The sequence below is a fragment of the Eublepharis macularius genome, chromosome 4 (genome assembly GCF_028583425.1).
Source record: "Eublepharis macularius isolate TG4126 chromosome 4, MPM_Emac_v1.0, whole genome shotgun sequence".
In the NCBI taxonomy this organism is placed as follows: Eukaryota; Metazoa; Chordata; class Lepidosauria; order Squamata; family Eublepharidae; genus Eublepharis; species Eublepharis macularius.
In genome coordinates, this window is record NC_072793.1 from 61,102,496 (window position 1) to 61,126,219 (window position 23,724).

A 23,724-nucleotide genomic window follows, 5' to 3' on the forward strand; every position below is an offset into this window, starting at 1 on the left:
GCCAGAATTTTCTCAGCCAGCTCTAAACTAGAGTAAATTTGCTTTATTGAGGTTTGGTGTTTTATTTTGTTTTTTGTACAGTTGCACTAGGTCGTAATCAGCCCCTGAAAAAGGAGAAACCAAAATGGAAAAGTGATTATCCAATGACAGATGGACAGTTGCGCAGCAAGAGAGATGAATTTTGGGACACAGCACCAGCTTTTGAAGGCCGCAAGGAAATCTGGGATGCTCTGAAAGCTGCAGCACATGCATTCGAGAACAATGATCATGAACTGGCTCAAGCAATCATTGATGGTGCAAACATAATGTTACCCCATGGTGAGTATATCCATTATGATGCAATGTAGCAATAGTTGGGAGAGCATAGATTTCACTTGGTAATCCCTCTGAAAAATTAGAGCTAAGCTTCTCAGATGACAAATGAACTGTATATGAGTTACTGAAAGCCAGTGTTCTTAAAGATGGTAAAAAAATGTCATTTGGGGAAATAACAGCCTTGTGAAGCTTTCTGAATGAATGTGAACATGGCCTGGTAAATTTCCTGACTCTGTCAGCCAGGTTTAAAATTGCATATACACACCAGGGCACTTCTGATGCCTAAGATAATAGATTAACGTTAAGGAGCAATAAGTTCTCAATGGTGTGACAATTCTTAAGGAAAATGGGAGGTGTCACCTGTGTATAGATCCCTTTTAGAGATAAGAGCTTTTTGGTGTTAATTTAAAACCCTGTTAAATAATTATTCCCTTTGTTACAGTACAGTTGGCATGCTACTGTTAGAGACTTTATACTGTATCTGTTGGGGGCTGGGGCCCAAATAAGCCAGTCCTTCCTATGTCCAACAACAACAACAATAATAATAATTGCGCTTATATACCATTATTCTAGACAGATTAGTGCCCCACACAGAGTGGTGAACAAAGTCAGTCTTGTTGTCCCCACAATACAACTGGGGAGCTGGAGATGAGAGGAATGGCTTACCCAAGGCCACCTGCTAAGCTCATGGCAGTAGTGGGATTTAAACCAGCAGCGTGCCGAATCGGAGCCCAGCCATTTAACTACTATGCAACAGCAGCTCTCTAAAGCGTACATTCTTCAGCTATATTAACGCAGAGAGCTCTTTGCTAGAGTCAGCTGTCCTACTGTGGGCCAAACTAGAGAATATGCTGGAAAACTGTGGTCAGATTTCTTGCCTCTGTTAAAACTTCTGAAAATAGCACCCACAGGGAGGACCAATTTTGGATCAGGACCGTGGTGGTGGACAGGGAAGAGTTCCTTCCTCCATCCCCTCACATGCACTGTGTCATTTCCAGTCATGCAGATCAGGCCTCTGATGGTACTACTTGCCCTGGTAGGAGGTAGAAATATGTATTTTTCTTACCCAGGCAAAAAAAATCTCCAGGAGCTGATGAAGAACTTTCCTTGTCAAGCAACTCCAGATATGATCCAAATCTGCCCCCGCATACTATTTATAGAAATATTAAGTTATGTGAGATCTAAAAAGCAGCCCTAAGCAGATCTGTTCAGAATCTTACTCAAGTTTATTTAATGAGCCTTACTCCTAGGAAAGTGCTTTTAGGATTGCACTGCCAATATCCCATCTGCTTTGGTCTTCAGTCTTCAAGCATAGCCTGCATGTGCTGAAAGTCCAGTGGATGAGGTCACTTAGCTGCATGAGAGTCCATGTCTTCCCATGTCTCCAACCATTTGTCTAGCTGAACAGTGGAAACTGTAACTTTTGCATCTGTGGAGAAAGCCCTCTTTCTATGTTTGCCTGCCTAGAATAGGATGTTCTTAGTAAACTGAATGTTATTTTCTTCCTGCCTAATGACAGATACCCTTATTCCTTAATAAAGCAACCTTGAAGTTTAAGATACAATATCTGTTCTAGTAGCTGTTGCCCCACAAATATTAGGTGGATGCAGGACTACTGTTAAAGTTCAAAGGAACTGAACTGAAGGCTGGTATAAAGGACTTAAAAGAAACCATAGGCAGGATCACACAGTAATATTTGTCATATAAATATCAAGTTTTCTTCTTTTTTGAGTTACATAAAGAATTGTGATGAAAGTATGTCGAAGTATTTTTCATAGAAAAAGTACATACAATAATGGCTACTAGAAACTAAACTAAACTAAAAGATATCTAAATTAGAGATGGGCGCGAACAGCAATATGAACAAAAAAAAAGCCACGAACAGCCCAATCTGCTGTTCGCAAACAAGCTGTTCGTGAGGCCCCATTCTAAACGAACAGGTGGTCATTGCAAGCCTCGTTAGTTGCTGTTTGTCAAGCCAGACAGTGGCACCTGCAATCAATTCCCTTGGCAACGTAGGCAGGGATTGTCTGAACTCTGTCTGAACTCCTGCTGTTGCCCTGGAAACCCCAATCTAACCCCAATTTAGCTTGATAGGCAGGTCTTCCTTTCAAGTGTGGACCTCCAAATTTGTTACAAGGGAGCAAAGAGCAGGGGGGAGGGGGGGGTCCCAGCTCTGACTTTGCAGACAGTGGAGAGAGAGTTGCTGTTGGCACAAATTTTCTTTGTGTGTGGTGGGATAGGGATCTACCCCTTCAAGTTCCAGGGCTGTTGCCAGGCTCTGGGCCAAGCTATTATTTATTACTGGCACCTTTCCTAGTGCCTGCTCAGGTCAGGTTTCTGGGAGTGGTGCAGTGGAGATCTTGACCAAACTTTAGGAGAGTCTGCTGGCCCCCACGAACAGCCAACCATGAACATGTTCATGAACAGGGCCATGTTCGTGGTTGTTCGTGAGTCCCTATTCATGGATGGCAATGAAGAACGAACATCATATTCAGCTTTTTTTCCTGTTCGTGCCCATCTCTAATCTAAATGCAAAAAAAACTACAGTACTATGACATTTTTACAGATTTTGAGAGAACCTCATATAAATCTCAGTAAAACAAGATTAATTGAATTTTTCGTAATTTATCCATATTCATAAACTTGTCAAAAATAGAATAAAGAACTGTGATGACAGTGTGGGGTGGGGAGAGTCAGTAGCAAACATTTATAGCAAATTTTAGTTTTCAGCTTGTTTGGAAAGTTCCACAGCACTTTATTCACATAGAGCAAGAATTGCCTTTAATAGCACCTTTATTATCCTAGTCAGTGTTTAAGCATTATTTACTAAAAGAAATAGCAGGGGAGAACAGAGAGAGAGAGAGTGTATGTGTGTAAAACTTATGTTGGATATTGGGGGTATAATAACTTCTAAACTCCTTCATTAACTACTTCCACTTTGTTTCACTTCTTTAATTGCTTTACAGTTCTCACATTTTCTATGGGAATCTTTTAGGCTTAGAGGTGTCTTTTATACCACAGAGCAATGGAAAATATAATGCAGAGGTAAACGTGCTTCTGGCATTGTTACTTAAAGCTAGCTGCAGCAAGCCAACCCTTAGAAGATTAGCACTGTCCCCATTTTGCAGTACCATTCTTGTGCTGTAATAATTTTCTCGGACATAAAATGATTTGTTTAAAAACTTTTCTAAAATACTATCTTTAATAAAAATTAATTGCCCTTTTGCAAAACAGCAATTTTAGTGATCAAATACAGTCGCTATTTTAGTGATAAAACACTATGTGATCAAATACTAGCCTAACAAATTGTTCTTGGGAACTCAAAAACTTCTTAACTACTTGTGATATAACTTCCTGCCTCTCTTAAGTCGCAATACTCCTCCCACCTTCTTCCTGGGTTATAAAGATTCCTCTATCATTTTCTGCTCCTTGTATCTGAAGAAGGGAGCTTTGACTCTCAAAAGCTCATACCCTGGAAATCTAGTTAGTCTTTAAGCTGCTACTGGGCTCAAATCTTGCTCTTCTACAGCAGACCAACATGGCTTCCCCCCTGAAACTACATGTGATAGAGTAGCTAGCTGATCCTAATAAAATACATTACACTACTATACTACTGCTTTTGGAATTTTTCTAATGGACCAACATGGCTTCCTGTTTTAGAAAGGTTACTGCCATTCCTGCCAAGGGCTTGCCTCTTTGTACAGGTGGCAGCCCTTTGCCCCGCTGCAAGGATATGAGGCAGACTGTTAAGCCTCATATACGGGGCTTCAGCCTGAGGGGCGGAGTCTCACAGCATTTGCTGTTCCTCCGCCCCTGTGGCTTCAGTCTTGCCTCGTGCTCGGCCCACCCACCTCACCCTATTCCAGTGCGGGACTAGCCGGCTGCCAATGTTGGAGCCAGGTAGGAATTTTTTCTCTCACAGTCCCTGATTGGCCCTGGGGCTGGAGTTTTTTCGCCTACCTCGTACTGTGTTAGGATGGGGGGTTAATTGGCTTGGTGAGCCTGAGTTAATGCAAACAACACCAAGAAACGAGGGGTCCCCAAAAGACTGACTCCACTAAGGGTAAACACCCTAGGAACCCAATGAGTCTTCAATTATTATATCAAACAATATTTTGTTATTGGTATCTTGCTCACCATGTGAATATAAAAGATATACAATAATACAAAATTCTTACAATACATACATATATATGAATACACACATGTCCCAAAGTTGCTGCAAACAGCCAATGGCAGTTCTTTTATATAGCCCCCTGTATAAATCCCTGGACGGGTAATAATTCTTGGAATAAATCTTCGTCCTGTCCACACAATCCGTATATGTGGCAACGGCAACAGGATGGTGAATTCAAGATTGTAAAAACCAACAGTCAGTATTCAAAGTGGCCAATTCCGAGGAGCCTGATAGGATCCCTCTGGATCTCCAGGTAGATGGCAACGAGCCCGCCAGCTTAAAGTTGCTTGTTTCGGTTTCCCTTCATCTTGGCCTCCTCTATGCACGTAACAGTCCAAGTCACACTTTCCAGATTGATACTTTCCATTTCCAATCAATGCGAATTCACAAGGGGGCTATATAAAAGAACTGCCATTGGCTGTTTGCAGCAACTTTGGGACATGTGTGTATTCATATATATGTATGTATTGTAAGAATTTTGTATTATTGTATATCTTTTGTATTCACATGGTGAGCAAGATACCAATAACAAAATATTGTTTGATATAATAATTGAAGACTCATTGGGTTCCTAGGGTGGTTACCCTTATTGGAGTGGGCCTGAGTTAATGCCATAGGTGGCAGGATGTTAGTTAGGGAAGAATCTGTAGCGGGCCCGTGAGCACCCTTGGCACCTCCCCATTGGTGGGGAATTGGGGTCTGCCAGATGTGGCTGGCTGCTGTACGGCCCAGTTGCGTGGTTAGACGCCCTGCGTGGGGAACCCCTGGACAAGCCAGTCTCCCCCCACTGCCGTACGGCTGGGTGGGGGAGCTTTACAGGGGTGAACCACTTCGCCTGGCCAGGCTGGGTCCCAGCCATTTGGATGATGGCTCACACCTGGGGCAGCGGGTGTCTCGGCCAGACAGGTCAGGGCGGGGTACGGAGTGACCCCAGGACCTGACCTGTACCGCTAGTTAGGCCCTTGCCGTAGTTAATGTTTGCTTGTTGCTGTTTAAAATAAAGTGGCCCATTTTAGAACCCAAAATACTGTGTCTGTCTCTTATTCCTAATAGTGGGGCAACAAATTTAGCCATTCAGGAGAGAGTCTTACAATGGAAGGAAGATGTCCTACTGCTACTTAACAGTGGGATTTTGCTCATGGGGTTACATGGCCTGCAGCCACTAAGTAGATTTGTCTTCTATTGAGTATCCAAATAGTGTACTGCCTAAGACTGATCTCTGGCTTTGAAATACTGCTTTTACTTGGGCTTTCTGCCTGAAAAGTGACCTAGGTAGTGCTGGGAAAAGATCTGAATTACTGCTTGCTTTGATTTATATTTTCCAAGTTATTATTTCCATAGTGTGTCTGACCCAGTATCCTTGGTACAATCAGATTTTTATTTTTTACTTAAAACAGTTTAACCTTGTTAGGCCTACATAACACTTTGTCTGAAGTCTGACTGTCTGAAGACTGTAGAGGTTTTCCTACCATACCCTGAAACATCTGTTCCCCCTCCCCTTTCCCATTTTTCTATGAACTTTTAAGCCTGAGGAAGAGTACTAGAGAGCTTGTAGCATTGTAGTTGGTCCTAATAAAAGTATTGCTTTGTTGTTATTTTTGGATTATATCTAAAAGTTCTTCCTTTGACGTAGTGTAGGTCAGTAAGTATCTCTCATTTGCATACACTAGCTCACAGAAATTTTTGGATTTACCATTATACCTGCTAAATGAAAGAACTTCAATTCCACATATCTAGAAAATAATTATTTACTTATTAGCAAAATATTTTTCCTTGATGTTATCCTGTTACGTCTTAGTTAATATGCAAAACAGCACTTCAAAATTATACTCGGAATACTTGTAGGCCTTTATGTTTCTAATATTCGACTTTAGTACAATTCTGAGAGCTTTTAGGAGTCCATGAATGATAAAGTATCTCTAAAAGTGATTATCTCAAAGAGCTTTATGCTAGGTATGCAAATTTGAACAATTCCAGAGGTAATGGATCTTTATATTTTAATAGGAGATATGACAATTTAAACAATCTCTGCTTAACTAATTTCCTAGGCATTCATCATCTAAAAAGGACAGGATTATGCATTACAGACTGTAAGATCAAATTTCCTTGACACAAACAGTGAAAAGTGGCAATATTTCAATAAAACAGCTTGGGTTTTAGTGTGAATACAACCATTGCTGGGACTTTCAGGTTTTGTATGTGTAAATGCATTGTTTAAAAGTGATACAACTTGTGTACTGAACACTTTAATAGATTTCTCAATATTGTTTTTGAAATAACATTGATTGTGTAATATTTTTCTTTTTTTCCCCAAGTATTTTGGTTGTATTTCCGGTTATTTCTTGGGTTTGCCTCTGTCTTGATAATGGGTTTTAGTGTGGCCTGGCCCAACAAAGTGACGTTTATGTCAGATCTAGCCCTCATAACAAATGAGTTTGACACTCCTGATCTGGAGTCTCCAAGTTGACTTTGAGGGAAGACCTATGTAGAGTATGTTATACGCACTACAATTTTTGTATACCAAAATCAAGATTGAACAAAGCCTGTCCCTGTGTCTTTAAACCTGCAAGGCCTGGCTTCCACAACTCACTAGATTCTAGGGCTTTGAGTTTTGCCAAGTTTTTAATTCAACTGAGGCAGAAAATTCTGTGCATTCTTAGATGCTTACATTTAAAAGCGCGAGGCAGGTTATTGACCTCAGAATGTAAATAGCAAAATGCCTTTGTGGTAGACACTAGAGCATCTAATGATGGTAGATAACTTTAATGAAATGCAAAGGTAAATAGACCATTAATACTATCTTAAGACTTGATGCTATGCTTTTTGAACATGGAAGCTACTGTTCTGCTAATGTATGAGAATTACTCTGTAGTAAAGCTGAGAACTGACGGTAATGCAACGATGCTGCTAGAAATATCACAAAGCATAAATATGCAAGTTGTAAATGCCTAAGTATCAACAGTTCAGACTTCTGAATTCATCTCTTCATAGATTCATACAAAGACTAGCCAGAGACTAAAGTGATTGGCTCAAGGAACTGAAATGTACAAATGGGTCTTTTCAGACATTAATAAACATTCAGTAATTTATCCAGGGTGAATTGATATGCTCCCTCTCTGCATCTTAGATAGAAGGTAACATGGACCTAAAGATCCTGTGGTTGAAAGTGATTTTTCCTGACTCTGAGGCTTTATGAATGCACTGTGAATGGAGAAAAGTAACTAGATTGGGAAATCATTGTTTTGGTACAAATGTATCTGGAGTTTATTAAAATTAATTTGCTCCAAGTCAAGAGCCAAACAGCTGTGGTGTGATGCATTAATGCTGCCCCGTTGCTGGGAAAGTTTCCTATTTGTACATACTTATCTGGGTAGTCTTTTTAAAATGTCTTTTTGTTAGCACTTATTCCTCTGCTACTTGCCTTATTTATTTGTACATTCAAGGCAGTATTCAAAACCAAGATGGAGCATAGAAGCTTAACCCAGACAAGACAGAGATATAGTTTGTTGGTGCTGTAGTGGGTGCTGAAGTTGACATGTACAGCCAGTGAAGGATGGGGTTGCACTCACTTTAAGCTACAGCAGTGTGTAGTACTTTTATATTAATACTAACCAAAATATTAGATAATGAGCAAAGCTTTTAAGTTTCCTTAGAATCTTTCAACAGGCTTGGATGTTCAGTGCAAAAGAAAATGAGAAGCCCGGATTAGAGGTACTTCAAGGCATGATGAAGAAGCCTCTAGTCTGTAGCTTATAAAGAAAATGAAATAGTGGGTTTATTTCAGACTGAATTGGGTTAGATGATGCTTGGGTGCAAAGCAGGTTTCAGGATGCACTAACGAATACTGTACTAGAAAGGCAAAAAACCTCCCTCTGTTTGAAGGCAGCAGTTATGCAGATACGGCTCCTGCACTAATTGGAACACATCAATCATATGGCAAAGCTCCAACATATAATGTAGAAGCCCTTATATTAACAAAGGTGGAGATTAATTTTAGGGGGTTTACTGAGTACAGATAGCATCTTAATAGGAAGTAACCCCTTCCTATCATTTCGAGATAATCTTCCTTCAGGTAAAGAGTCCTTTTGGCGGGGGGTGGGGGGAATCTGCATTCTGTTTTTCCCAATAAAGACAAATGAGTTAGGCAGTCATGTTGATCCTTTGAAAAATTCCTGAATATTATTAGGAAAACAATATAAAAAATTTATTGCAATATGTCACAGAATCAGGAGAAGTAAAAATTGTATGATAAAATGGATGCAAAACTTTGGAGAAAATACATAAGAACATAAGAACATAAGCAAAGCCATGTTGGATCAGGCCAGTGGCCCATCCAGTCCAACATTCTGTCACACACAGTGGCTAGAAATCCAGTGCCATCTAAAGGACTGTCAGTGAGGCCAGGACACCAGAAGCCCTCCCACTGCCTTCCTTCCAGCACCAAGACAACAGAGCACCACCTCCCCACAAAGAGAATACCATCTATCTCCTGTGGCTAATAGCCACTGATGGACCTCTGCTCCATATATTTGTCCAGTCCCCTCTTGAAGCTGGCAATGCTTGTAGCTGCCACCACCTCCTGTGGCAACGAATTCCATGTGTTTATCACCCTTTGTGTAAAGTAGTATTTTCTTCTATCTGTTCTAACCCGACTGCTCAATAATTTCATAGAGTGCCCACGAGTTCTTGTATTGTGAGAAAGGGAGAAAAACACATCTTTCTCTACCTTCTCTAACCCGTGCATTATCTTGTAAACCTCTATCATGTCTCCCCTCAGTCGTCTTTTCTCCAGGCTAAAGAGCCCCAAGCGCCTCAATCTTTCCTCATAGGGAAAGTGTTCCAACCCTTTAATCATTTTAGTTGCCCTTCTCTGTACTTTTTCCAGTGCTATGATATCTTTTTTAAGGTGTGGCGACCAGAACTGTACACAGTACTCCAAATGTGGCCTCACCATCGATTTATACAGAGGCATTATGATACCGGCTGATTTGTTTTCAATCCCTTTCCTAATAACCCCTAGCATAGCATTAGCTTTTTTTATGGCAGTCGCACACTGTGCTGACGTTTTTAGTGAGTTATCTATCATGACTCCAAGATCTCTCTCTTGGTCAGTCTCCGCCAGTTCAGACCCCATCAACTTGTATTTATATTTTGGATTTTTGGTTCCAATGTGCATTACTTTGCACTTGGCTACATTGAACCTCATTTGCCACATGGATGCCCACTCTTCTAGCCTCGACAGATCCCTTTGGAGTGCCTCACAATCCTCTCTGGCTTTCACCACCCTGAACAATTTCGTGTCATCTGCAAATTTAGCCACTTCACTGCTTAATCCCAATTCCAAATCATTAATAAACAAGTTAAAAAGCATTGGACCCAATACCGACCCCTGTGGCACCCCACTGCTCACCACCCTCCACTGTGAGAAGTGCCCGTTTATACTCACTCTCTGTTTCCTATTAATTAGCCAGTTTTCGATCCACAAGAGGACTTGGCCCTTTATCCCATAGCTACTGAGCTTACTTAGGAGCCTTTGATGAGGAACTTTGTCAAAAGCTTTCTGGAAGTCAAGATAAACAATATCTATCGGGTCTCCCTTGTCCACTTGTTTGTTCACTCCCTCAAAGAACTCTAACAGATTGGTGAGACAAGATCTTCCCTTACAGAACCCATGCTGAGTTTTCCTCATCAGCTTTTGGTCATCAATGTGCCCACTAATTTTATTTTTGATAATAGTTTCCACCAACTTACCCGGTATTGACGTCAGGCTGACTGGCCTGTAATTTCCCGGATCTCCCCTGGAACCTTTTTTAAAGATGGGGACAACATTAGCTACCTTCCAGTCCTCAGGAACAGATGCAGAGTTTAATGACAGATTACATATTTTTGTGAGGAGATCTACAAGTTCACACTTGAGTTCTTTCAGAACTCTTGGATGTATGCCATCTGGGCCCGGTGATTTATCAGTTTTTAAATTATCTAGCAGTCGCATAACCTCCTCTCTCGTCACCTCAATGTGACTCAGGTCTTTCAAAACCCCTCCCAAAGTCAGTGCTTCCGGAGTGGGCATGCACTTCTTATCTTCCACAGTGAAGACAGAAGCAAAGAACGCATTCAGCTTCTCGGCCATTTCCCTATCACCCTTTAGTAATCCTTTTACGCCTTGGTCATCCAAGGGCCCCACTGCCTCCCTAGCTGGTTTCCTACATGTATGAGCCAGTGGGAAAATTTATGAACTAAAGAAACCAAATTTACAGAATGTCAGATATTAAGGGAGAATTGGTATAAAATGTTCTTCAGATATTACTCCTAAGGACATTGCAAAGGCTAATAAGGATTACAGTGGAAAGTGCTGGAAATGACAAAATACGGATGCAACATTCTATCACACATGGTGGACATGCAAGAAAGCGAGGAAATAGTGGATAAAAATACATGAACAAATGCAAAAGACAACTAAGGTTTCACTTGGTGTTGAACCCTAAAAATATGTTATTACATATCTTACCAAGTATATTATAAAAATACATCCTGAACTATTTAAATATATGGTGACAGCGGCAAGAGTAGTATACGCACCAAAATGGAAGGCAGAACGCTGTCCAGATTTGACAGATTGGAAGAATAAGCTATACAAATATGCATCAATGGCAAAATTGACATCTTATGTACATAATAGGCCAATTCTAGAATTTCAGGAAAAATTGAAAGCTTTTTTGATTATGTAGCTGAAAACTAAGAATAACTAAGAACAACTATTATTTAAAATTATAGAAGGATATTTAAATAAAAGTGGAAAGATATGGGCAAGATTTATATAGGTATATGATTTGACAACAGATCATAAAGGACCTGCTAGGAAAGAAACCATTTTTTTTTTAGCATAAGCTACTGTTACTGTCGTAATTGATGCATTCCAGGACTGCAATCTGAGATCTGTCCTGGTTAGGGTAAGAATTGAACTGGAGTCTACCTGTACTGTGTACAGCTTTGTAACACTCTTTTAAACATATTTTGCTTTAACATCAGTGTTTTTATTCAGTGCCTACCAATTTTTCTACAGTCCTAGCCACCTGTTTTGCAACCTGTAGACCTGGCTCTGTTTCCTGAAGAAGCAATTAATCTGTGTACCTTTCATTGTTTAAAAACCATTGTCTGTTGTTTTCGTTTAAAAATTCTATGAAATTACAGTGCTCATGGGCATTGGCCCTTATGCTTGGCTCAGTAGCGCCTAGCTGCTGCTATGCACAACAAAAACCTTCAATCTACCTCAGCCTACATTCCGTGGAGACTTAACAGCTGGAAGGCAGAGCAATAGGGAGAATATTTGATCTGTTGAATATGAATGCCAGTTTTAGCCCTTTTATTTTTTCCCCCCACAAATCTCTGAACTCCATCTTTTAACAGCAACAGAAAAAAATCCCACCTTGGCTTATTGTAGTTTGCTAGGGACAAATGTTAGGTCCAAACTGATGGCTTCATCCCCAACCATATTGAAGTATGTGGTCATGAAACTTTTCCAGAAGATGCCCTGTGGGGGCCCAAATGATTGTAATAAGTATCAGCTGGTCATAAATACAACCTGAGAGGGAAGCATAGTACTCAAGGGAGTGGAAGCCATGCAGCTGTACTTGCTCTTTGATTATACAGATGAACTTCAGTGCAATTTCTGACCCAGTTTTGGAACTGAAACTGTTTTGGTCACCTGACTGACCTTTAGTGAGATAAATGGAGTATATGACCATGTTGGACCTTTCAGTGGCTTTTAATACTGTCAACCATTTTGTCATTCTGGACTGTACTTCAAATGAATAGCTGAGTCATTGCATTCTAGTGATTCCAGTCCTGTTTGCCACATGAATATTTTATAGGTAGTGCTGGGAGACGGCTGCTTGATCCCTCGCCACTTGTAATATGCAGTGCTGAAGGATTCTGTCTCTTCTCTTATGTGATTTAACATTTTTATGAAACTGTTGGGAGAGGCCAAGAAGTTTGGTGTAAAGAGTCAGATGACACCTAATTCTCTTTATCCCATTGAGTTCATTCAGATGAGGCAATGAATGATCTAAATATGTATCTAGAGATAACAGTGGGGTGGACAATAAAAGCATAATCCAGACAAGACTGAAATACTGTGATAGGTTAATCCTAGGTTAACTGTTCCATCAGCCGGTCCTGTTCTAGATTGCACTCCCTCTTAAATGGAAATACTATTTAGGACATTTAGATCTTCTCATCTGTGGTACCTAGCACACTCAAACAGGTTGGTTCATAAACTTATCCCTCTTCATGGAAAGGTGAGATTTGTCTACAGTTAGCCAAGCCTTGATAATGTCCAGATTAGAGTGCTACAATATGATGTACGTAGGACTGCCTTGGAAAACTGGAAGCTTCAGTTAGTGCAGAATGCAATCTGCATGACACACTGTTCAAATCACATCTCTTCACTGTTGGAAGAATTTCTCTAGGATTTGATTACTTTCTGAGCATTATTTCTTTGTTATTTATAGTCTGCCTTTCTAACTGAGACTGAAGGCAGATTAAACAACATAAATTATATAGTGTAAATCAATGCAATCAATAGAAGGATACATCTAGTAAGCAATGTTAATAGGAGTGGGATTTGCAGAAATTTGAAACAGCTGTTGTCTGAAAAGCATAAATATTAAACTTGTCATGTTAAACAATGCAGAATCTAGTATTACATCGGTAGAAGCAGAGTGCACGTTCCTGTGCCATTCAGCTTTGATGTAGCCCCATTTCATTTATAAAAATGCTCTCCTGAATAATTTTGTCATTCACCGGCTGTTATCATTCAGCTTCTGCTATCACTCCATTCTCCAAGATATAAGGACAGATAGACTCACATTCTAGTTGTATCTGAAGAAGTAAACTGTGGCTCACAAAAGCTCATACTCTACCACAAATTTTGTTAGTCTTACAGGTGCTACTGGACTCTGGCTCTTTTCTACTGCTGCAGACTAACATGGCCTATATCTTAATCTGAACAACTATGTTTTGCGTGGCTTGTGAAATGCCAGGAGCACGAGAGCCTGTGCAGGTGAACAAAGTTGTTGCAGGACATAGATGGAGAAGGCAGTCTTGCAGAGATGAGGGTCCAACAAGGCCACGGAGGGCTTTGTATGTTAACAGCTGATACCTGGAATTCAGCTCAGTAACTGATGGGCAGCCAATGAAGCAACTGCAGAATGGATGTAATATGCATGTTCTACATCACCCTTTGCTTGTTGCATATTTCTCAGGATATTGTTTGCCTTTTTTGTCTAACCATACATGCTTTGGGGGACAGTAATGGTTCCCACTGCAAGTGATAAGCATAAGTCCTGTTAGCACAGAATAAATATCATTTATGATAAAGTCTAAAGACTGAGTTATCTTTATTTTGAAATCTTTAGTTTGTGTTGAACTATGCCCTGTGCCTTAATGTACTGCGTGGAATGTCTAGCTACTTCAGGCTGTGTGTCACCTTTGTGAAGAGATTTCTAAAAGGAAGAATAATATGTGCATAATTTTCAGTTATAACAACATTTTAGAAATTCTAATTTACAGGTATTCATGGAACCAGAACAATGTTCAAAGCATGCTGTAACCATGAGCGTTTCTTCAAATGCCACTGAATAGAGTCTGTACCACATACTGTTGTTGTATGGCAGCTTACTAAACAGATAAGAAGTTTGAATAAAGAGCTGTTCTTGATGAGGCAGGCCCTTTAAGAAACAGTGAGAACAATTGCCAAAGAACTCCGTCTCCCCCAGAAGTAGCAAAAATCCTTACGGCACAATCCTGAGGGCTGCTGAGGCGGTGGTGGCTAGCCACCAGTACAAAAGTGACACTGCTAGTCCATTCTCTATGACCATTATAGAGAGGGGAATAACATGCACTTCTCTGCAAGGTACAGATTGCATAGCAAGCATCCTGAATCCCATAGGAACTCTGGCAACACCCACTCTTCAGACTATGGCAGCCAGTGACACCGCTGGGAGTGGCACACGGAGGCGCAGCCAATCACTGCCCGCTAATCCCGCCACTGTTCCTTGATGCCATCCCCACCCTGAGAGCCAGAAGTCAAGGAGGAAGGACCCAGCAACAGAGTTCCATAAAAGAAGGGCACCAGTGCCACCCCTTCCACAGCAAGGGCCTGACTGGCAGCAAAAGTGTTGCCCACACACAATCATCCTTGCTCCAAGCCCCCCACCAGCTTCCCATGAAAAAGGGAGGAAAGACAGAAGAGGCTCAAACCCACACTCACCCAAGACCAGCATTCTAACCCCTGAGCAAAGACAATAGGTTCAAAGGAGTCATGTGACCAGACATTAGGCTTATTGGAAGGCTGTCTAAGGCAGGATCCTCCAGGAGCCAGACTAGAACTGGTGGCTGAGCAGAGTGGCAGGAATCGTACTGGTCCTTCTCTCAAGCCTCCCTGTTGAATCATCACCTGCACTGATGTTAACAGCATAGAAACATGCTGTGATGGCAAACAGCACAGATGCCATGCCAGCCTCAGCCATGCTTCTGGGCTCCTGGCAGGATCTGAAGTTCTACCCTCATTGGGGAGTTCCATTTGCCACGGGACCTCCCCACCCTCCACCCCGAGGAGCATGCTGAAGCCACCCAAATAACACTCACTGTTCCTGTGAGGAAGTGCTCTTCCACAGCTCCGTCTGCTGCTGCAGCATAAGTATTGTGTCTTGCACTGCTCCTGCAAGACCTACAATACCCTTAGTGAAGCAAGAAGAATCACAAAATATACAGCAATGTGGATCTTACTGCTCTGCTCGCCTACATATGGTGCCCTCCTCCAATGGAAGAGGCTCTTTTCTCTAGCTGGAGGTTTCCTGCTCTGAAGGAAGATTTCACATTAAGTTGTACAGAGGAGCTGTATTCAACTGTTGAACCCAATTTGGTCTGTTTATTGCTTTTGCAAATCCACAAACATTTGAGCCAGTTAGGCAATCTACATAAATTTTAAAAAAACATATAAGTAAAAGCTGCATAAATAAAAAAGCTAAATTTTTAAAATCCTTACTTTTTAATGATAAGCTATTGGGGCAGTTTTAAGCTCCTGAAATTGTTTCTAGAAGTGTGCATGTACAAGATGATTCTACTAAACAACTTGTTAAATCTAGAGACTGTTTTGATGTTCTACTTAGCTTGTAACTACTTGATTTCTAATGTTTAACTTTATATACTATTGTCTGTTCTTGTACATTCTTACAGTTTAAAATAAAAAATATTTTTTTAAAAAAAAGAAGAAGTGTGCATGCACACACACACACACATACTTAATTACAAAAGGCTGGTTTATCCTGCAAGTGAATGTGCCCCACCTAGGGGCAAGAATATGAAAATTCACTGTAATCATGAAAAAGACACAGCGTGAAATGATTAAATCAACAGAGCACTAAAAACCCTCAACCAAAACTCAGCAAATAAAGCCTGCATATCGTGTCCCTGATAAATATTTCAGACCCTCCCTCAAACATTTAATTGGCCCAAGCCCACGAATCAGTTGGCCCCAAACACGCGCCCCCCCCCCAAGTTCCATTTTGTATCCTCTCTTGAAAATCTGTGAAGGGGGGGTGGGGGCGGTTTTGTCACTTCCTCTGGAAGACAGTTCCAAAGTACAAGGGCAAGAACTGGAAAAGACCATGTCAGCAAACAGTGCTGAACCTGAGGGGGAGAGAGTTGTCTTCTGGTGATACCTGACATACTATCTATCACCATGATCAGAGTGCTATGTATTGTGAGTTTTGAAAGACTTGAAGGCATATGGGGGAAGACTTCTCAGTATTCACTGGCTAGCTTTTAAATTCCTAGGGTATTTACATGCTTTTACTGTTGAAGGTAATTATATGCTTTTTGAAGTCTCCTCTGAATATGCTTTTGTGAATATAAACACATTCTCATGAGGCTAGAAGCACAACATAAATATCCTGTGATGGCATTTTATATAAAGAGAGCTTAAGATAAGATTATGTTATCAATCCAGATTTTGCTAACTACTTTTCATGGAAAGAACAGTTGAAAAGTAGTAGTTTTCATATGGAAAAGAGCAAGAGCCCAGTAGCAGCTATCTGAAGAAGTGAGCTGTGGCTCACAAAAGCTCATACCCTGCCACCAATTTTGTTACTCTTATAGGTGCTTCTGGACTCTTGGTCTTTTCCACTGCTACAGACTAACACAGCTACCCATCTTAGTTTTCTCATAACTTCTCATTGGTAAATTAAGCCCATTTTGTTGTTTTTGTCCTTTTATTCCCAAAACTGCCAAGAGAAGGAAGGCAGCTGTCTGATTTTAGGCCATAATAATACAAATCTAAATTTTTGGATCTGTGGGTTGGTGAGTGAGAGATAGTGATTAGGCTGTATTGGACGCCCAGGATAAGCCATTTTATAACTTTGAATTAAACTGTGTCATTTACTCCGGTTTCTTTTCTTCTAAAGGTGCTCTTACCGAGTGCTATGACGAACTGGGAAACAGATACCAGCTTCCTGTCTACTGCCTGGCCCCACCTATCAACATGATAGAAGAGAAGGGTGACCTAGAGACTCTGGATATTCCTGATCCACCACCCAACTCTGGTCATGAATGCCAGCTTCGCTTACGCCTTTCTACAGGCAAAGACCTCAAACTTGTAGTCCGCAGTATGGACACTGTGTATCACATGAAAAGAAGACTGCACACAGTGGAGGGTGTGGAGCCCAGCAGTCAACGGTGGTTCTTTTCAGGCAGGCCATTGGCAGACAAAATGAAACTGGAGGAGCTCAAAATACCAAGGGACTATGTAGTGCAAGTCATTGTGAGCCAGCCCTTAAACCCCACCCCAGTGGAAAACTGACTTTACCTTTTTGACTCTCCTTTCTTCTTCTTGCTCTTTTTATCATGTGGGGTTTTTCACTCTTTTTCTTCTATCTTGTTAATGGATTGGTTCCAAGCAATGACCAGCAAAAATTCCATCTGTGATGGAGCTTTAGGGGATGCACACACACACACACACACACACACACACGGAGTCTATAACTGCCCCTGGAGAGTTTGCCCAGTTTAATATTTAACACCACAGTAAGAAACTCCTAACAAAGTAAATGGGAAAATGGGAGCTCATAGTTTAAACATGATAGAGTCACAAACAATGCTTTGAACTGTAAGTGAAGTATTGATCCGTGAATGTAGAAAGCACTTTTTAAAGGATTAAACCAAATTGAAGTATTTCATGAAATCAGCAACACTTACAGTTCAGCCAATCAGTGTAGCTGTTTTGATGGATCTAATGTGCTGTGACATTTGTAGGGATTGTTTCTACTCTTGTTTCACTTACTTGCTCAATGAGGCTATTACTTAAAGAGGCTGATAAAGGACCCTGTGCCTAAGACAGACTTTTTGTATTCTGATAATGGCGTGTTTGATCCCTTGTGCATACTTTTTATACCAGATTTGGTACATTCCAAGTTAGCAACAAATCGTCATTTGCTTCAGTATGTGGTAAATAACTGCCTTCTGAAAAATTAGGCAATAATTTAGTACATGCATAAATTTTACAGAACTCATGGAATGAAACGATAATGGCTACAAGCAAACTTCTATTGTTTACTGTCACCAGAAAATGGGTTTACCAAATTATTGTACATCACTCTGTCTAGTTAAAAAGCTCATTATTAGGGGAGCACCAGCAAAACTACACAGAACTTCTATTATGCTAGTCTCTAATGCTTTTACTCAAAATAGTAACTTTTCAATCTCCTTGAATCATAGCAATAGTTGTGAAAATGAAAGAGAAAAGCACAGGAACTTCTCAATTTTATACACAAGGGTGTGCAACTTCCTGGTGAAATGTATAATCTTATTCAGTAAGTCTGGATACGGCCATCTACCTTCCTAAAGAGATGAAAGGAAGGATGAAGAAGATTTCTGACATTGTAGTTCCTATATCAATCTCATTGCTCAAACTTTATGTTATAGCACTGGATCTTGAAATACTTTTTGAGAAATATGCATTGTGTTGCATAAACACTTTCTACCCCAAATCCCTAGATACTTTGGTATCTTCTTGGAGGTGGGAAACTTACAGAAAGGAGTGCATTTTATTGGCTAATGAAAAATGTTTCACATCCACAGAACTTTTTCATTGGAGAGTAAATTTCAGTTGCCCTTTAACTTCTCTGCCATTGATTCAGTTGTGCTTTTTCATACTTGTGTGTCTGACAGTTTATAGACTACATCTGTGCATCAGAATGGATAAGGTTCTGTTTTTCTAGTTAAAAGATTTCAAAATGTCCTACCTTTCATTTATTAATAGTCTCTCAGACAATGACTGTAGCAATATCATCCAGTATTCTCCCTTTAGAATGTGAAAGCACTTTGGGGGAAACTGGTAATGGTCTTTGATAGAACAATGACCAGTTAAATTTGGTCAGTTAATCTTGAATAAAGCAACCATAAAGCAAATTGCCCCTTTTAAAAAAAAGTTTGTCTAGCTGTTTTGCTTAGCTTCTGTGAACTTCTGTTATGTCATTTGTTCTGTTTTGTTTTGATGTGGACATACTCATGTTAGCAACACTGTTAAGTTTTCAGGAATCTTTCACCAAGTACTTTTTTCTTGCTAAGCACCAAATCTACTTGTCAGTTTTTATGTGGTGCTCTTTCTCCTTTTTATCTCATTATGTTGACTTGAAAAGCATGAATTTTGTCCGCTGACAGTGCAATCTGGGGTGTATTGAAAAGAGCTACACTACTTAAGTGTCCTACATACTAACCTAGCCTTACTTGGGTCATGGTGCTGCGACAGCTAAGAACCACTAGACAAGTGAAAAAGAAACTTTTAAGATCATAGAACTTTCAGTGTAGAAAAAACTACAAGTTTTTAAAGGGAGACATGATAGTCTTAAAGGGAGTCATAGAATCTGAATTCATATTTGGAACTACATGCCATGTGGACATGAATGTTACCATTGCACATCACAAACACATCTCTCTTTTTGATTTCTCAGTGTATTTTATGTCCAGATAACAATGCCTGTCAGCAATGCAAAGCAAAAGAACATCTGGGTCCAAGGTATTAACTAAGTTCCTCACTTTTCCTGGTACCATCCATGGTCACTTTCACTACTATTAAAAGCAAATACTTCATTAATGAAGACAAAATGGTGCAGAACCTGCATCTATTACTAAGCTTGTATATTAAAACATTTGCTATAAAATTGGGATATATAAACAAAGTAACTGTGAATCTTTCCTAACTCATTGTACACACTGAATTTTTTAAAAATTGGATTGCTGCACACAGACTTTAAAAGCTGTATCACTTAGTATGTCTTCTGGGTTTTCAGCCATGCATTTATGTCTAATAACAGTTCCTTTGCCTTTCTAAATACAGATGTTGCTATAGTGTGTGTGAGCCATATCCTTTACATACCAGAAACATGCCTTGCAAAATAAAGTACGTATCTGTTGTTCTTTTATATTTTTAAGACAATTATAAAGGGGGACAAAATTATTATAGCTGTTTAAGAATGGACTAAGCTATGAGATTGCTAATGACTTCCATAATTTCTGCTGTCCTTTTAAGAATGAATTTTCCCAGATTATGTGAAATAACTTCCTAAATCATGTTGCTTGATAGTACAGTTTTACATCAAGCATTTTAATGATTTGGAAAGTTGTCAGCTGTAAAATGCTCTGCAGCAATATACATGTTCTCAGAGAAAAATTAGAAGAGGATAAACGTTTTCACACACACTTCCACCCCTTTTACGAATGCAGTAGAAACTCTGCAGAATAGGATTTGGCTACATTACTTTTTCACCATTTCTTCTTATCCTTTTCTTTCATAAATATGTACAAATCAGGGAGTGTGAAGGAATAAAAACGTTTTTGAATGACAGTTTTGAAGGTGATGATATGCAAATGGTGGCCAGGTACTGCTCTCCTGAAAAAACCTGAAGCCTTACTCTCATCGTTCAATTAGAGTGGAATACTTTTGGAAGGAATTGTTGACTATTCCTCTAATGAAAATGGTGCAAAGATTCTGACAGTAGTGGAGGACCATTTTGAAATGTGCATAAATGTATGTGAATGGTAAACTGATACTATATCCCCTTTTGCACTCGAAGTTTTGGAGCTCATTCACTCTGAACAAATAATCCCTTGGGAATCAGTTTTACTCTATGTAAAAACTGCATGTATCCCAGAACAAAATAGAAGCCTGTGCTAGTGTTTGTGCTTCCCCCTCTGGAAAGAGCTGATTTTAAGGGATAACCCTTGACTAATGATGTGATGCAAGGCAAGAATTTCTTTTGTGGCTTTGAACAGGCAGTTAAAATGAGGAAGTAAGCTGTGGCTTTCGCTGTCAATCTCTAACCCCCAGCAACTTCATTCATTACTGTAAGGGAAGAGCAGTTCAAGCAAGCACTGTTAAGTACATTTGCAATTGGTCATTTGTCTGTAGATCGGATCCTGACTCACTACTGGATCACCCTATTTTGTGCTGGAGACTGACCATCCTGGTCTAGACCTTTTCCCCCAGGCTGAGAATATTTAAGAAGGTAACGTACTATGAAGGCAGAACACTTGACTACAAGCTATCAAGTACGTGCAGTAACTCAACAGTTTTCCTTATGCCTACAACAAATTTATGTGCTGCTGCTCCTAATCAACACTTGCCCCCATGGTAGTGAATTATTTCTAGAAATCTACGGTGGTGGCAGGTCTGTTTAGCAGAGAGATTTGGTTTTCATGCCTGTTATTGCAAAGGTGTCACTAGCACATGACCCACAAGTAATAGACTTTGTAATCTGCTTGTCCTGGAATAGCTTGAAAGGCAAAAGGACAGCAGTGCTGCATTAAAGAAGGATGCTTAGTTGCTTACTATCCTCCATCCTGTTTTGAAAAAGAAACGTGACGAGTTTTATCCGGGGCGTATTTGTAGCATGAGCTTTTCACGCAGTCTACCTTGCTACCAATCACTTTAGGATGAACAGTGAGTTTAAGGAAACTTCCATATTTATATTATACTTTCCTCAATTTCTAAAAACAACTAATGTTGCAAAATGATTTGATGCAAAATCCCAATGTGATAAACTTGGTGAGCAAAGATAATATCCCCCACTTTTAAAAATATTTTAGTTCCATGGTTCATTTATGAAAACCATAACCTGAATTCATATTATTGTGAAAAAGCAATGCATTCCATTGGGTCACAATATTTGATATAACAAAAAGATTAATGTCACTAACAAAATGAGGATAATGGTCCTGCATACTAAGTGCATTGCTCCTTGGGGGAAAACATTAAAAAAATACCTAATAGATGTGTGCAATTTCGTGCTGTTTTAAGAAACTATTTTAGCAATACAATCATAAACACATTTTTCTCTTAATTGGCCTCTCTCTTGTTGCTTAAATGTTATGGTTATGCATATCTCTGAAACTTCCTTTTTTAAAAAAAAAGTACTATGCCTGCCTTATGTCATTTTTGTTTAAGAAGAATATATGGATAGTTTTGATAGGGTCTAAAGAAGTTTCTTTAGACATCTGGCAGTAATATTTCTTCTTAGGTGTACCTCACAGGCCTCTTCTCCCAGGTGGAAAAACAGGGTACACCTAACAATGTGAATGGTGGAAAGAAATCTCTGGAAGTTTTTAAATTGAATTTAGGCAGGAGCATCTTTTTTTCAGTATGTTCAAGGTGAGTGAAACAACATTGTCAGCCATGTCACTGGTTCTTTTGGTTAATGGCCATTAGACTAGTCAGTTGTCATTTTACATCCAGTATTTTAAATTTAATTCAGCAATTCTTTTGCTATCTTTCTTTGCTTTAGGTGCTATGTAAATTTCAATTCCATTTATCGAGAGTCCAGGATAACCAGAAATGTAATTCTGCTTTTCAGGGAGGTGTGTATTGTGGTGCATATCAGTAAGCTTATAAGCACAAATAGTATAAAGGTAAACTAAGGATTCGTTTAAATCAGTTGATTCCATTAGGAGATTTGAACTGCACAGGGCTAATACTATAGGGCAATCCGTTAAGAAATATGTTTAATTCCTTTGACTATGGCCATGTATTGGGATTTTTCTTGATACTGTGCAAATAATCTGTGAAACCAACCCATACTGACAAATCAAAAATGTCATATCGTCATAGGGAATATTAAGAATGCATCAGGTCACTTAACGCCCTTTTGTGGCAATTGAATTTAGCCAAAGATGGGCGAAAAGTTAAAGGAATTTTTTTAAAACCCACATAATTTTCTGGGGCTTTAACTAAAATGATAAAATGGTCTTCTGTCAAGGACCTTACTGGTGCCTCTCTTCTCCATGTCCTGGGGATGTCTAGAAACTGGAGATAGCCTTTTGAGCAATGTGTACAACGTTGTATACTAGGCAGCTGGAGGTGTATAAAGACACTCTTCTTAAATGCGTTATGAGCAAAGGACTTGGGTTTAATGTCCTATTTGCCTCATGGTAGTGGCTTCCAAAGATGGCTGGTACCATCAATTTGTATTTCTTGAATAAATATCTTCTCTTTTCTGGTAAATCTTTTTGTACAGTGTTTGTTCTGTGCCATGTATCAAACGTTCATGTAACATGGGATGAGATGGTTGGTAATCTGGTACCAATACAGAAAGAGCATCAGTGGCTAAAAAGGGAAACTGGGTGAGGGGAAATACAGTGATACTACATTTTTTCCTGTAACTTTTATAAAATTAAAGAATCTTTTAGCTGTACACACAGGTTGTGTGAAACTTTTTTCACAGGGTCTTTCAGCCCAAGGATGAATTCTTAATCCTATCTTGAAATGGAGGAGCATTTGGGTTAACTGTCTCCAAGGGTGCACTCTGGTTTCTCTTCAGATCGTATAAATCTTATATTTATACTGTACCTCTGTTATGCTGACATTGCAGTAATATGTGCGCACATTTTAAAAATCGGCAACAAAGCACAAGTAGGTTCTTTTTGAACAGTTAAAGTATGGATTTTATAAGTGAAGCATCATAATTTCCTAAGAGACAGAAATGTGCTGTATAGAACTCCATGTATTAAACAAAAATAGGGGCAAGGGGGTGAACAACAAACTTCTGACTATTTTTCTGCATTTAAAAATAAAATTGGTACTGGAAATGCCTTGCCTTAAAATACAAACTTGGTGTCATTTTTCTCTTGGAGTTAAATTGGAAAATGCCTCCTTCAGTCCTCACATTTATACTCCACCC

At 39.7% G+C, this 23,724-nt stretch overlaps 1 protein-coding gene across 1 annotated transcript in view; it reads left to right on the plus strand.

Annotated features, from left to right (window-relative positions):
* The window catches only part of UBTD2 (ubiquitin domain containing 2), a 72,211-nt gene extending 48,588 nt beyond the window's left edge, over positions 1–23,623 (plus strand). The window contains exons 2-3 of the mRNA XM_054977330.1: positions 82–318; positions 16,960–23,623. Of these exons, the coding sequence (XP_054833305.1) occupies positions 82–318; positions 16,960–17,354 (632 nt within the window). The 3' untranslated portion in view covers positions 17,355–23,623. The remainder of the gene's footprint in view (positions 1–81; positions 319–16,959) is intronic.
* Positions 23,624–23,724: the final 101 nt, after the last annotated feature.